Source organism: Miniopterus schreibersii (assembly GCF_964146895.1).
Source record: "Miniopterus schreibersii genome assembly, chromosome: 10".
NCBI lineage: Eukaryota > Metazoa > Chordata > Mammalia > Chiroptera > Miniopteridae > Miniopterus > Miniopterus schreibersii.
In genome coordinates this window covers 59322572-59335423 of record NC_138110.1, presented here as the reverse complement: position 1 = coordinate 59335423, position 12852 = coordinate 59322572, and the positions used below count along the sequence as shown (strand labels likewise).

At 43.5% G+C, this 12852-nt stretch overlaps 1 protein-coding gene across 4 annotated transcripts in view; it reads right to left on the bottom strand.

Annotated features, from left to right (window-relative positions):
- Window positions 1-12852, bottom strand: part of CPNE1 (copine 1) — a 36372-nt gene that overhangs the window by 908 nt on the left and 22612 nt on the right. For all 4 annotated transcript variants that reach the window (XM_081148182.1, XM_081148184.1, XM_081148185.1 and 1 more), the window contains exons 2-14: window positions 4547-4675; window positions 4269-4448; window positions 4040-4114; window positions 3878-3949; window positions 3649-3729; window positions 3392-3481; window positions 3214-3300; window positions 2983-3069; window positions 2830-2889; window positions 2617-2750; window positions 2460-2514; window positions 2158-2209; window positions 28-161 (exon numbers count right to left, since the gene is read on the bottom strand). In XM_081148182.1, the coding sequence (XP_081004308.1) occupies window positions 28-161; window positions 2158-2209; window positions 2460-2514; window positions 2617-2750; window positions 2830-2889; window positions 2983-3069; window positions 3214-3300; window positions 3392-3481; window positions 3649-3729; window positions 3878-3949; window positions 4040-4114; window positions 4269-4448; window positions 4547-4675 (1236 nt within the window). The remainder of the gene's footprint in view (window positions 1-27; window positions 162-2157; window positions 2210-2459; window positions 2515-2616; window positions 2751-2829; window positions 2890-2982; window positions 3070-3213; window positions 3301-3391; window positions 3482-3648; window positions 3730-3877; window positions 3950-4039; window positions 4115-4268; window positions 4449-4546; window positions 4676-12852) is intronic.

Here is a 12852-nt window from a genome sequence, read left to right as displayed (position 1 = left end):
ACCACCACTACCTCCCACAACCCTCACCGAAGCAGTCCTTTGATGTGCAGCCTGGGCTGCAAACCTGGCCACATGGTTGATGATGGGAGCAAAATTGGTGGGGCCATAGAGGCGAACTTGGGGCAAGGCCTGACGGTAGGCATCCACAATACCCTGGATACCTAGAGAAGGGCAGAAAACACTATAAAATACTGAGCCACTCAGCTGAGCTGGTCCTGACATCTCCCCATCCTGGTGAGATTTGGGAACCTGGGTGAACTTCATTCAATCACCCCAGTAACCCAGGGTACTTAACTTTATCCTACAGATGAGGAAATTAAGGTCAAAGACAGGAGGGACACTTGCCCTAAATCACAGTTTGAATTAAAACCCAAATTAGGGGAATACCCTGAAAAATCCAAAGCAGTTGAGCATCAGACTATAACTCACTTCATAAGATAATGAATTACAATCTATTTAATAAAATAAGAACCCATAGAGATATTAAAGAAAGGGCAAGCTCTTCCTTAATAAATGTAGAAGGAAGAATTACAAAATCATTTGATAATCAGAGAGAATTGATTCAGGCAAGGATCATCAATGAATGCTAAAACTCGAGGGGGTAAAAGATGAGTAATTAGATATTTGTATAAAAAGTTATTCACTACAAGGAGAAAAAAAGTACTTGCATAGAGGAGAAACCTGTTAGACTCTACCTTAACCGAGTGATCAAAGTTAACCTGACTGGTAATAGGATAAATCGACACCATATGCCCCCTGCTGTGGTGCACCGAGAAACAAGTGGTATTCCCACCAAAAATGTATAATCTGAATCTAATCATGGGGTAAACCCAAACTGAGGGGCATTCCACAATTTATCTGGCCTGTAATCTTAAACAACGTCAGTATCATTAAAGACATGAACTTTGGAAGATAAAACAACTGAATGCAACATGTGATCTAAGATTTTCTTTTGCTGTAAAAGACTGGACAATTGAAAAAACAACAACCACAGGACAATTGGCAAAGTTTGAATAAATTCTATAGATTGGATAATAATATTGTATTGAAGTTAATTTTCTGACTTTGAGAATTGTACTGTGGTTATTATGTAAGAGTGTCTTTGATTTTAAGAAACACACACTGAAGTATTTAGGGATAAAGGGCCTTGTGCATGATGATGGGCCCAAAGTTGGTAGGGCCAGTTTACTGCCATTCTCAAACATTTCAGGGGGAAAAAGAATGTGTGTGTGTGTGTGTGTGTGTGTGTAGGGAGAGAGAGAGAACTTGAGTGAAAGAATAACAAAGAAATGTGGTGAAATGTTCATGTTTGGGGAATCTGAGTAAAGGTAAACAACAGCCCCTTTAACCCAGGCCCTGAACCCTGAGCTCCAATGACGTGAACCCTCCTATAACTATTCTTGTAACTTTCTGAGTCTGAACTAATGTCAAGATAAAAAACCCAGGCCAGGTTAGGTCAGGTCAAGTTTTCCACTTTGGCTTTTTGCCCATGAAGGCTAGCTAGGGAGCCACAAGGTTTGGCCCTCTCTAGGCAAAAGAGTTCAGGGCATAAAGCGCCCTGAAGAGTTGATGCCCAAAAAAGTACCTGTGAGCTTCTAGGCAAAGATAATGATAATATAATACCTACTATTTTTTTAGAGCGCACTTCATATATGCCAGGCTTACTGCTTCAAGCTTTATGCCCATCCTCTCCTTAAATATTCAATATCCTTGCCAAGCTGGGCATGGCTCAGTGGTTGAGCATTGACCTAGGATCCAGGAGATCAAGGTTCGATTCCAGGTCAGGGCACATGCCAGGGTTTTGGGCTCAATACCCAGCAGGAAGCGTGCAAGAGGCAGCCAATCGATGACTCATCATTGATGTTTCTCTCTCTCTCCCCCTCTCCCTTCTTCTCTTTGAAATTAATAAAGATATATTAAATACACACACACACACACACACACATATCCTACAATATTGTAATCCTACGGCACACAGAAGCTAAGCAACTGGCCCCAAGTCACATGGTTAGTAAGCGGCAGGATGAAGGTTTGACTCCAGAGGCCTAGCCCTAAAATCCATTCTTTTGGACAATGGAGTCACTCTCCCTTGCCAGCAATGGCTTGGCCCTCTAGGTGTGAACAGATCTGTCTTATGTTGGAGGATAGGGCACTTACCTGCACAGTAGGGGTTACTGGGATTGAAGTTCAAAGCAAATTCATGGGAGACCTGAGGACAAGAATGAAAATAAGGCTCTTCCCCCATGACCACCTTTACACTCAGAAAAAGGACATGATGGTATGTACCAAGCATCAAACAGGAGCTATTTAGTCCTGAGCACTTGCTATACACATGCCTGTAGGGATGCAACCATGCATCTCCCCATAAAACTGAGTGTCAGGCGGCAAGTTCACTGCATCCCCCAAAATCAGGACACTGAAACTGAAAACACAAGTACAATAGGGAAGAGAGTGCTCACCTGCCAGTCAGGGGGTACCTGGGCCCCAAATCCAAATGCTGGGAACATCTTGTCCCTGTAGGAGGACAGTGAATTGGGGAAGAGGCAGTGAGGGAACTGTGAGCCCAGAGGCTAAAGCATCTGCAGGGACTGAGGATGGGCAAGAGAAGTTACTCACGAGTCATAGTCCTGAACCACGTTGCCCACGCTCCACAGTGCTGTCAGGTACTCGTTGACCCCTGTTGGGCTCAGGTAGTGCAGGGAGTCAGGTGAGGAGGGATCTCCATTGGAGCCTGTGAAGTCCACACCCACCTAGGAGGATAGGAGAAAGGGAGCTGAAGGCCACCTTGTGCCCCAGATCTGTTCTCTGGCTCCTGGTAAAACAACTTACAGTAAAGTTGATTTGACAGCCTCCCATCACATAGTCCAGGAATGAATACTCTGTTTCTACCTGCAGATGAAACCAGGGTCATGGCTGAGGTAAAGGGGTTGGGGCCATGGAGTTCAAGGGTCAGAGCCTGGTTCACATCGGCTATTGTCTCACCTGGCAAATCTTGACACGGACAGTTCCAGAGTTCTTGTAGCTCTTCTTTTTCTGCTGTTTTTCAGGGTGGATGCATTCAAACTCAGCCTGGTGAGGAAAGAAAAATTAGGGTAGGAAACTCCGAGAACATCAGCCAAAACTGGAGTGGAGCTGCCCTGCCCTCCTCTTCTCTCTGGGGCTATAGCCCTCTCTAGGCCCACCTCAACACCCCTGAGCAGGACCAGCACTCACCGGGGCTGCTTGCAGGTGGGCCAAGCTTGTGTGGAAGGTACCAATGAGATCATGTGAGCCATCACTGTCATAGTCTGAGCATCGCACCTGGGGGAGGGGAGGCAGGTGGCAGGTGAGAATAAATCCCTCCCCAGCCTCTCTGCACCCATTCAGTCCACTCAGGAGGCAAGCTCCTCACCTGGATAGGTGTGCTGGGGTCTCCCCCACAGAAATGCTGAAGAGGAACAGAGAAGCGCTTCCACGTAGGGTTCAGGTTGTTCTTGATTACCTGAAGGTAAAGGGCAAGACCTCCAGTGAGCTCTGGGCTGGTGTGGGGTGAGCTGCCATCCTTTCTCTACCCAAACGTAGTCTCTTCTTGTGTTCTAAACCTTGGTAGTCATAAGCCCCAGGAGATTCTCTCCTACCCCACCCCACCCAATCCCAGGGTTCTCACACCTCAGATCTGTATGTCAGGTGCCATTTCCCATCACCCTGGCGGAAGAACTCCAAGAATGGATCAGATTTCCCCAGGAAGTCCTGTCAATGCCACAGAGACCTGTTATAAGATTCAGGGAGAAACAACCACTATGCCAGACCTCTGTCCCACCTTGGCCCCCATCACACCATTCCAGTCCCCATAATCTTGGGGTAGGAGAGAACCCACAGGACCTCCTTCCACACACACCTTCTTATCTAGGTTTCTGGCCTCTACCTCCATGGTTACTACACGGCTATCCTTCAACTCCTGAGCTGAGACCTAGGTAAGGGAGGCAGGAGACTGTATCACCTCATGAATTCTTCATTAATTTAAAATCCCTGACCCCACCCTTACAGAGTTCTTTCTTACCGTGATGGTCCCCTGCCCAGCAGGTTTTCCAGGCTTCAGCATCAAGGGTAGAGTTAGTATCTGGCTGGACACAATCTGGGGCACAGTAAGGAGGAGGCGGTGGTCAAGATCTCAGGCAGGGTTAGGTCCTGTTTGACCCCCAGTCTCCAAGTTCCAAGCAGGCTGGGTTGTCTGACAGGGCTCTTACCAAACCTGTGTCTGAAGGACTCTAGTCCCTGGCCCTGCGTACCTGTCCTAGGGAACACTCAGCCCCTCCTAGGAAGTCATCATCCCCCAGCTCAGGTGTGTTGTTGTCTATGTCATAGATGCCAAACCGGAGCTTCTGGACTGTTTCAAAGTGGTACTCAAGCTGCAGAGTTTTGGAGAACTCGGGGCTCGAGCAGTTCCGTACTCGCTCAGTCCGTCCAAGCTGTGGGCAGGGGCCAATAAACATCACAGTCACACATCCTCCACCCCAAAATAATCCTAGTTTCCCTCCACAACCCTAACCCTCATTGTCCTTCTCACCTCAGCCCAGCTGCCCCCTCCCACATCCTGTAAAAGGACGCAGAGTGGGTCAGACTTGGAGCCGATGTCCTTGTCAATGAGGTGGTCACAGGAAATGGACAGCTGAACCAAGGTCACACAGTGGGCCATCTAGGGAAAAAGAACCTAAGTCAAGCACCGAGGGTGCTTCTCCACCCTTCCCTGACTATGTGTTCCAGCTTGAGAAGGCAAGAAGCCTTTACCCAGGCAGGGATGAGCCTGTGTCCACCCCCATGACATCCTCACACCAACAAGCCATTCTCAATACAGCAACCAGGGAGTCCTGTTAAAACGTAAGTTGGGTCATGTCACACCTCTGCCTAAACCCTCTAATGATTTCCCACTGCTTAGAAAAAATCTAACTCTACCACAGCCTACAAGGTCTTGAAAGATCTATTTTTCTAACCTGATTTCCTAACACCTTATTATCTTGCTTACTACATTCTGGCCACACAGGTCTGCTTGCCATTCCTCAAAGAAGCTCGTTTCTACCCCAAAGTGTGGAATGTTCTTCCCTCATATCCACATGGCTTGCTGTTCCCTCATCCCTCTAGGTTTTTATTCCAAATCATCTTCTTATGAAGGAAAAGGCTTTTTTTCCTAGACACATTAAAATTTTAAACCTACTACCACTGGCACATCACATACCCCTTTGTTGTATTTACTCTTTAGTATTTATCACTCTCTAATACCTATATATACATTTATATAATTTGTCTTCCCCACCAGAATGTAAACTCCATGAAGGAAGGGTATTTGTCTCTTCTGTTCATTGCTCTATCCCAAACACCTAGACAATAAATATTTATTGAATGAAATCCTAAAGACCACCTCCAGCCTCAACTCCCAGCCCAGCCATCTCTAAACGACAATCAAATACCACCAAACTTCTCCAACTCATCCATTTCCTTTTCTGGAAACATTATCTTCTTGCATGTACCACCACGATTCTCATGTAACCCCTCCTCCTACAGTCACCATAACAATTATCCTCAGACCCCTCACTATCCCTGTGTTCTCCCTGACCCATACACCTGCAGACCACCAGGAGTGCAAATAAGGTCAGATCTCCCACTCGGCATTAATTCAGCATTCCAGGTTCCCCAGCACCATACCCCAGGATGCCTCCAGCCTCAGCCTCCCCTAAACTGACCCTCAGTCAATCCTTCCCCCGACCCAGCACAGTTAATTCTGTTCCCATCTTGGTACTTCATGGTCTCCATCTAGAATGCCATCAATCAAAGTCGGAATAATTCTTAGAGGTCAACTTGCTTCACATACTGCCCCTCCACAGCACCTCAGCCTCTGTTTGAATGCATCCAATGATGGAAAATCCACCTCTTAAAATCCATTCATCAGAAAAGTCCTTCTTCATAAAGTCCTGCCCAAACCAAGCCAAGTCTGTTGAATTCTCACTTCTACACATTAGTCCCATTTCTTCCCCAGTCTAAAATTCTACAAGAAAGCCTTATTCCATCTCACTCTGAGAATCCATTTGATACCTGGAAGCAGTGAAATCCCCTGCTAAAATCTGGAGAAACAGCCCCAGTTCTTTTGAATAGTGCCCCTAGAATGTGGCTTGTAGACTTGACCAGCCTGATGATCCCTATGAAGGTTCCCCAAGGGCAGATCCAGAGCAGAACACATACTCCTAAGGGAGGAGAACCTAACTTCCCCAAGTCACGACCTGACTCCTGCTTCTCACCTCACATGTTCTCTGAGGTAGTATTTGCACAGTACAGAGACAAATGAAGAAGATTGCTCATTTCACTATTGCTGAGAACAGTGAAAAACCTGAGACAGCTTAAAGGTCTATCAATTGGGTAGTGACTAAATTATGGTACATTCAAACAATAGATTCTGAGTAGCAGGTACAAATTACTAAGGCAGAACTATAATATTGGTACTACAGAAAAAAACAAAGTTGCAAAAAACGGTAAGAAGAGTGATTCCATTGTAAACTTCAATTGTGTATATATACAATAGAATTGAATACATACATAAAATAAATACCAGCTTGGCCTGCATGGCTCAGTGGTTGAGCATCGACCTAGGATCCAGGAAATCGAGGTTCGATTCCTGGTCAGGGCACATGCGCAGGTTGCAGGCTCAATCCCCAGCATGGGGTGTGCAAGAGGCAGCCAATTTATTATCCTTTCTCATTATTGATATTTCTATCTCTCTCTCCCTCTGCCTTTCTCTCTCTGAAATCAATAAATAAAAAATACACACACTAGGAAAAATGGAAGAGACACCAAATAAATGCAACTTTTATGTACGCCTCAGGAGTAGAAAGAAGCTAAGACTTCTACAGACTCTATACATTTCTGTACTGTTTCAAGATTTTACACTGCTTATTTTGTATTTTTTAAAGGGCCTCATTAGCATTTTCCCTCAATCCATACCTGAAGTCCTCTTGACTACTGATTCTAAGCTTAAAGCCTCTACCTCCAGAGCAACAACCCCTGCCTAACTTCAGGCTTCCTTGTCTCTTGCCTCCTCCCTGATTTCTCCTCCTCAGCACTGCCTCACCCAGTCATCCTTGATGCCAGCTTCCCGAGCCTCTATCTTAACTAGAAGCTGTCTATAGCCCTTAGATTCAGAGCCAAAATCCCTAGCAGAGCCACCTGTGGCACAACCAGAGGACACATCCACATAGAATTCAGTAGTTGTATAATGTGGTGACTCTACATCCCTAATTTAACCTTCAAAGCCCTTCCCAACCTGCTCTATCTTCTGCCATTCCACCACCCATCCAGTCATCCAAAGATATTTCTGGTTCTTCAAACACACATACATGCTGATACCTCTGACTTTTCTGCCTAGCAAATGCTTTGTCATCCAAGGTTCTGCCAAAACTTTATTCCTTTATGAGGCCTTCTCCAGGTAGGATTTATTTATTCTCTCCTCTGGATGGCTGCAATGGTTTCCTCATTAGTCTTTCTGCAATATCTATCTATCAGTCAGTCTGTCTGTCTGTCTATCTATCATCTGTCATCTATTGGTATCTCCCTCCTTCCCTCCCTCCCTCCCTCCCTCCCTCCCTCCCTTCCTCTTCTCTTTCTTCTTTCTTTCTCTCTTTCTTCTTTCTTTCTTTCTTTCTTTCTTTCTTTCTTCTTTCTTTCTCTCCTTTCTCCCCTTCCTTCCTTCCTTCCTTCCTTCCTTCCTTCCTTCCTTCCTTCCTTCCTTCCTTCCTTCCTTCCTTCCTTCCTTCCTTCCTTCCTCTTTTCCTCCCTCCCTCCCCCCTCCCTCTCCCTCCCTCCCCCCCTCCTGCCTCCTCTGTGTTTATTAGCCAAACAGAAACCAGACCATACCATTTCTCTAATTCTCTGCTTAAAGCTGCAATGGCTTCCTAAACCTCAAAATAAAATCCAAAGTTCTTACTATGGTCTACAAGGCCCTGCAAGACCTGACCCTTGCCTAACTAATCATCTTGTCACACAAATATGTCCAGCCAGGTTTCATTTCTGACCCACATACACACCATATCAACCTCATGGCCTCTGTGCTATCTTCCCTCATATATACTCCAGAAACTAAGCTTTATACTAGAGTAGGGACCATGTCTGGTTTATCTGTCTCTATTCTCTAGTACCTACAATAGTACCTACCTTATAGTGGGTACTCAGTAAATGTTTTAAATATATATTTTTAAAAAGTATCGTTGAAACCACTACATCAAAATTTTTTACTTTTGTCCATCTACCCTTGTAATATATGGGCTCCTTGGAATGAGGGCTGGGTATTATTTCTGTATCTCTAATACTAGTGCTCAGTACATATTTGGTATTAATAACCTTTTGCTAAATAAATGATAAATGTGCTTTTGCTCAACTCAAGCCTTCAGGCTTTTTACATTTAAACGAATGTCCAGCAGTAAATCTTTCCTATCATGATCTTGTACATCTGGGCTTAAAAATTTTAAATGCAAGACTTCTGGAACTCGACATTAAATGACAATTACTTTAAAAATAGGCAAAAAATATCAGACACTTCTTAAAGGAAAATATATGAATTGGAAATAAGCAAAGAAAGAAGTGATCAACAGCACTTAGTCATCAGGGAAATGCAAATTAAAACCACAATTAGATACTATTGCACACCCACTACAATGGCTAAAAGTAAAAACACCAAGAACGCCAAATGGTGGCAAGGGACATGGAACTCTCATTTGTTGTTAGTGAAAGCATTAAATATACCACTTTGGAAACAGTCTGGCAGCTTATTACAAAACCAAACATACACCTAGTCCAAAGCAATTCCACTCCTAGATTTTTACCCAAAAGAAGCGAAAACATTATGGCCACAAAAGAATTTGTACAAGAATGTTCATAGCAGCTTTATTTGTAATAGCCCAAAATTTGAAACAGCTCAGGTGTCCGTCAACATGAGAATGGATAAACCGTAATGTTTATATAGGTAATAGAAAACCACTCTGCAACAAAAAGAAACTATCAATATCTGCAACATGTATTTGAAGTATAAATATATAGGTTATACTTAGGAAGTTTCAGAACAGGGAGAACTAATCGGTGGTGAAAAAATTCGGAATACTGGTTGTTCTTCCCTTGTCCCACAGAGGGGCAAGTATTAACTGAGAAAAGGCAGGAGAGAACTCTAGGGGGAATGGAAAAGTTCTTTATCTTGATAGGAATGTGAGTCACAGGTGCACTTGTTTTTTGGTGGGTTTTTTTTTTTTTAGAGTGAGGGGAAGGGATAGAAACATGGATCCAATGAATCCTTTAAGTGCCCCAACCATACCAGAGTATGAACCCACAGCCTTTCGGTGTATGGGACGATGCTCCAACCAACTGAGTACACTGGCCAGGATGCACTTGTCATTTTTATCTAATGGTACACTTAAGGATTATACATCTTATTATATGTAAAATTTACCACCCCCACCCCCCAAAAAACATAGACAAATACTAAACTCAAGTTAAGGCGTGTTGAAATGTTTATGGGTGAGGTAAGCTGAAAGAAGTGATCAACAGCAACTTAGAAATGCACCAAAAAATAAAATGGTTTGTTAAATGGATAGATATGTGGTAAAACAAATATAGGGAAAATTTACATTGTAGAACCTACAATGGATATATGGATAGTCACTGTATGTTCAAAGTTTTTCAACTTCTCTGTATGTTCAAAATTTTTATAATAAAATGTTGGGAGAACATTTAAATGGAGGACTACAGGTTTATCCCTGATAGAGTTTTGTAGTGAACTACAAAATCAGTAGCAGTAATTATCTGTGGTGGTGAGATTACAGGCAACAACTGGAGCTGCTGCCTCTTCCCTCACTCCATGACTTTCCTCAAAGATCCCAGAGAGAGAGGCTTTTGGTCCGGGCCAAACACAGGCAGTGGACCAGGAGTTTTTTTCCTGTATTGGCCTCAATTTCTGATGGACCAGAGCACAAAGTCTTTTCTGTTACCATTTCCACTACTTTCTCCACAGCAGGTCTTATTCTACCCTTTTTCAATTTCTTCTCCAACCAGACTACAACCACAACCAGAATGCTGTGGGCCCATGTGGGCCTTAGTAGCATATGAGGCTGTATTCCATTCTGAGAGATTAGAGCTACCTGTACAACCAGTTTTGTTTTTTCAGAGATCTGCCTCCTTTGCTCTCTCATTGGAATTAGCAACTCTATAATGTCAAGTTTTCTCTTTTTTAAAATGTTTTTATCGATTTTCAGAGAGGAAGGGGGAGAGAAAAACACCGACGTGACAGCGAGACATCAATTGGCAGCCTCCCACTGGGGATGGAGTCTGCAACACCAGCATGTGCCCAGGAATCAAACTGGCAACCCTTAAGTGCAACCCTCGACGCCCAACCGAGCCATACCGGCCAGGGTTATAACGTGCCGTTTTCTATCCTTTAAGTCATTGTCCCTTTAAACTACCTAATACATGGGATTATTAATCTCTCCCAAATCCTGTTTATCTCTTTTACAATCCACCTCTGAGCCTACTTCTGTTTGGAAATTTTCTATAATTAAAACTCCTAGTTCATTGTCACTCTTCTGTCCTGTATCTCTTCAACAACTACATACTTTAAACCAGACTTGCTTCCTTTCATCTAGCCCCAGTATAATTACTCTCAAAGGACTTTCAGCCTCCTTTATAGAACTGGAATTTTACAAAACCATATTAAATATCACACTTAAGTGAATCAATAAAAGAGAAGTCGTAGAAATTTTCTCATTTTTTTTTGTTAGAGGTCTGGCTAATACTCACCAAGTCTTCTGAACCAGGATAACTTGCTTGGATAAGTATGTCTCCTAACTGGTCTCCCAATTTCCACTGTCCCCTCTGATCAGTTCTCTGTATTGAAGTCAGAGACCTTCCCTGACTCCAACCCAACAAAACCCAAGTTCTCATAAACCTATCAGTGTGTCAATTATTTACTTGCTTATTATCGATTTCCCCTATTAGACTATAAATTCAACAGGAGGGACCAGATCTTGTTGTTCCCATTTGCACAGAGCAGGTGCTTTATAAGTAACTGCTGAATGCTAGGAAAGGGGTGATAATCCAAGGATCCTCAGAAATATCCCAAACTAGCCCTGGCCTGCTGTTGAAGCCATCAAGGGAGAAGTGAACTTTCTAGGAAAACCCAGCACAAAAGACTAGCTTGTTATCTGTGTGTCCCCAACTCTCCCCTTTCCATTTTATGCTAGTCAAGAACTGCAAATGGAAACATCTAAGTACATAGCACCAACCTTTTCTGCCTTTGCTGTCTACCACTTGGAGTCTCATTGCTTTCTACTCCCCCTTATAGGTTGCTTTCCTATGCTTACCCCCATCACCAACCTTAATGCTTTCCAAGCCCCATACCATGATAGGGCACTTCCCCCCACTATTCCTTAAATCCATACTCATTCTCACTTAAAAACCAAAAATTTTTAAATGTTTTTATTGATTTTAGAGGGGAAAAGAAACATCCATGAGAGCGAGTGAAACATCTATCAGTTGCCTCTTGCATGCCCCCTACAGGGGATCGAGCCCAAAACCCCGCCATGGGCCCTGACCAGGAATTGAACTGGCAACCTCAGTGTATGGGATGACGCTCAACCAACTAAGCCAGTGCACACTGCCCAGGGCAAAAAAAAAAAAAAAAAAAATTTAAATCCTCAACTGAAGATCTGTTTATTGATTTTAGAGAGGAAGGGAGAGAGGGTTGGGGGAAGAAACATCACTGCGACAGAGAAACACCGATCGGTTGCCTCCTTTATGCACCCCAAATGGGGGATGGAACCCGCAACCTAGGTATGTGCCCTGGCCAGGAAATAAACCCACAACCTTTTTGTAGTATAGGATGATGCTCCAACCAACTGAGCCACCTGGCGGGGCTCATTCTCATTTTTATAACTTCAAATTCCCAAAATGTCAGAAATAAAGGAACTGAGTGACCATCTAATCCAAGTCCTTTAATTTAAGGAAGATGTGATTTGGCTAAGGTCACGTATATGGTTAAGGAAAATAAGCACTAGAACTCAAATGTTCTGACTCCCAGCTAGTCTAGAACTTGGGACTGTGGCTATACCCTTCTTCTCTCCTGAAAGAACCATTCTTCTTATATTCAATAGCAATCTGATATAGTGGGCAAGGGTTATGGGTTCTGCAATAAAGTGACCAGGCTCCAAATACTGGCCTCACTCCTTCCTGGCCACAATGAGATACTACCACACACCTACGAGAATGATGTCTTACCTATGTAACTTGAGCAAAATACCTAAGCCTCAAGATCCTCAGGTGTAAAGTGGGCAATATTATCTATTTCTGAAGGTTTATATAAATAATGTACACAAGATGCTTAGTACAGAGTCTGGTACTATTATCACCAGTGTCAGCAATTATTATCCTTCAAGCCTAGCTCTCACATGCTCTCCTTTTCATGATCTCACCAGTACTCGACATCTCACTCTGGACTACTATACTCAACCCATGCGACAATTGTATTCTGTCAATGTTTCCAGCTCCCTGTTAACAAAATAAACTTCAGATGCTGCTTCAGCATTTCCTTTGTCACATAGCACAAACCTGTGCACATAATGGGAATTCAAAATCCGTAAGGGAGGCTTGCAGCAGTGTGCTAATGTAGGCATGTATGGTTTTCAAGAGACAACTGTTAAGTATTAAGAAATTTTGGGCTAGGTAAGTTTTAAACCACAGAAACTAGACAAATGATAAAAATCTGGGTTTTTCTCCCCCCAGCTAGCCTGTTTACCAGCATACCACTGTTGATAGGGAATCCCACTCTGCCAATAGGGAGTAATTTGCCCT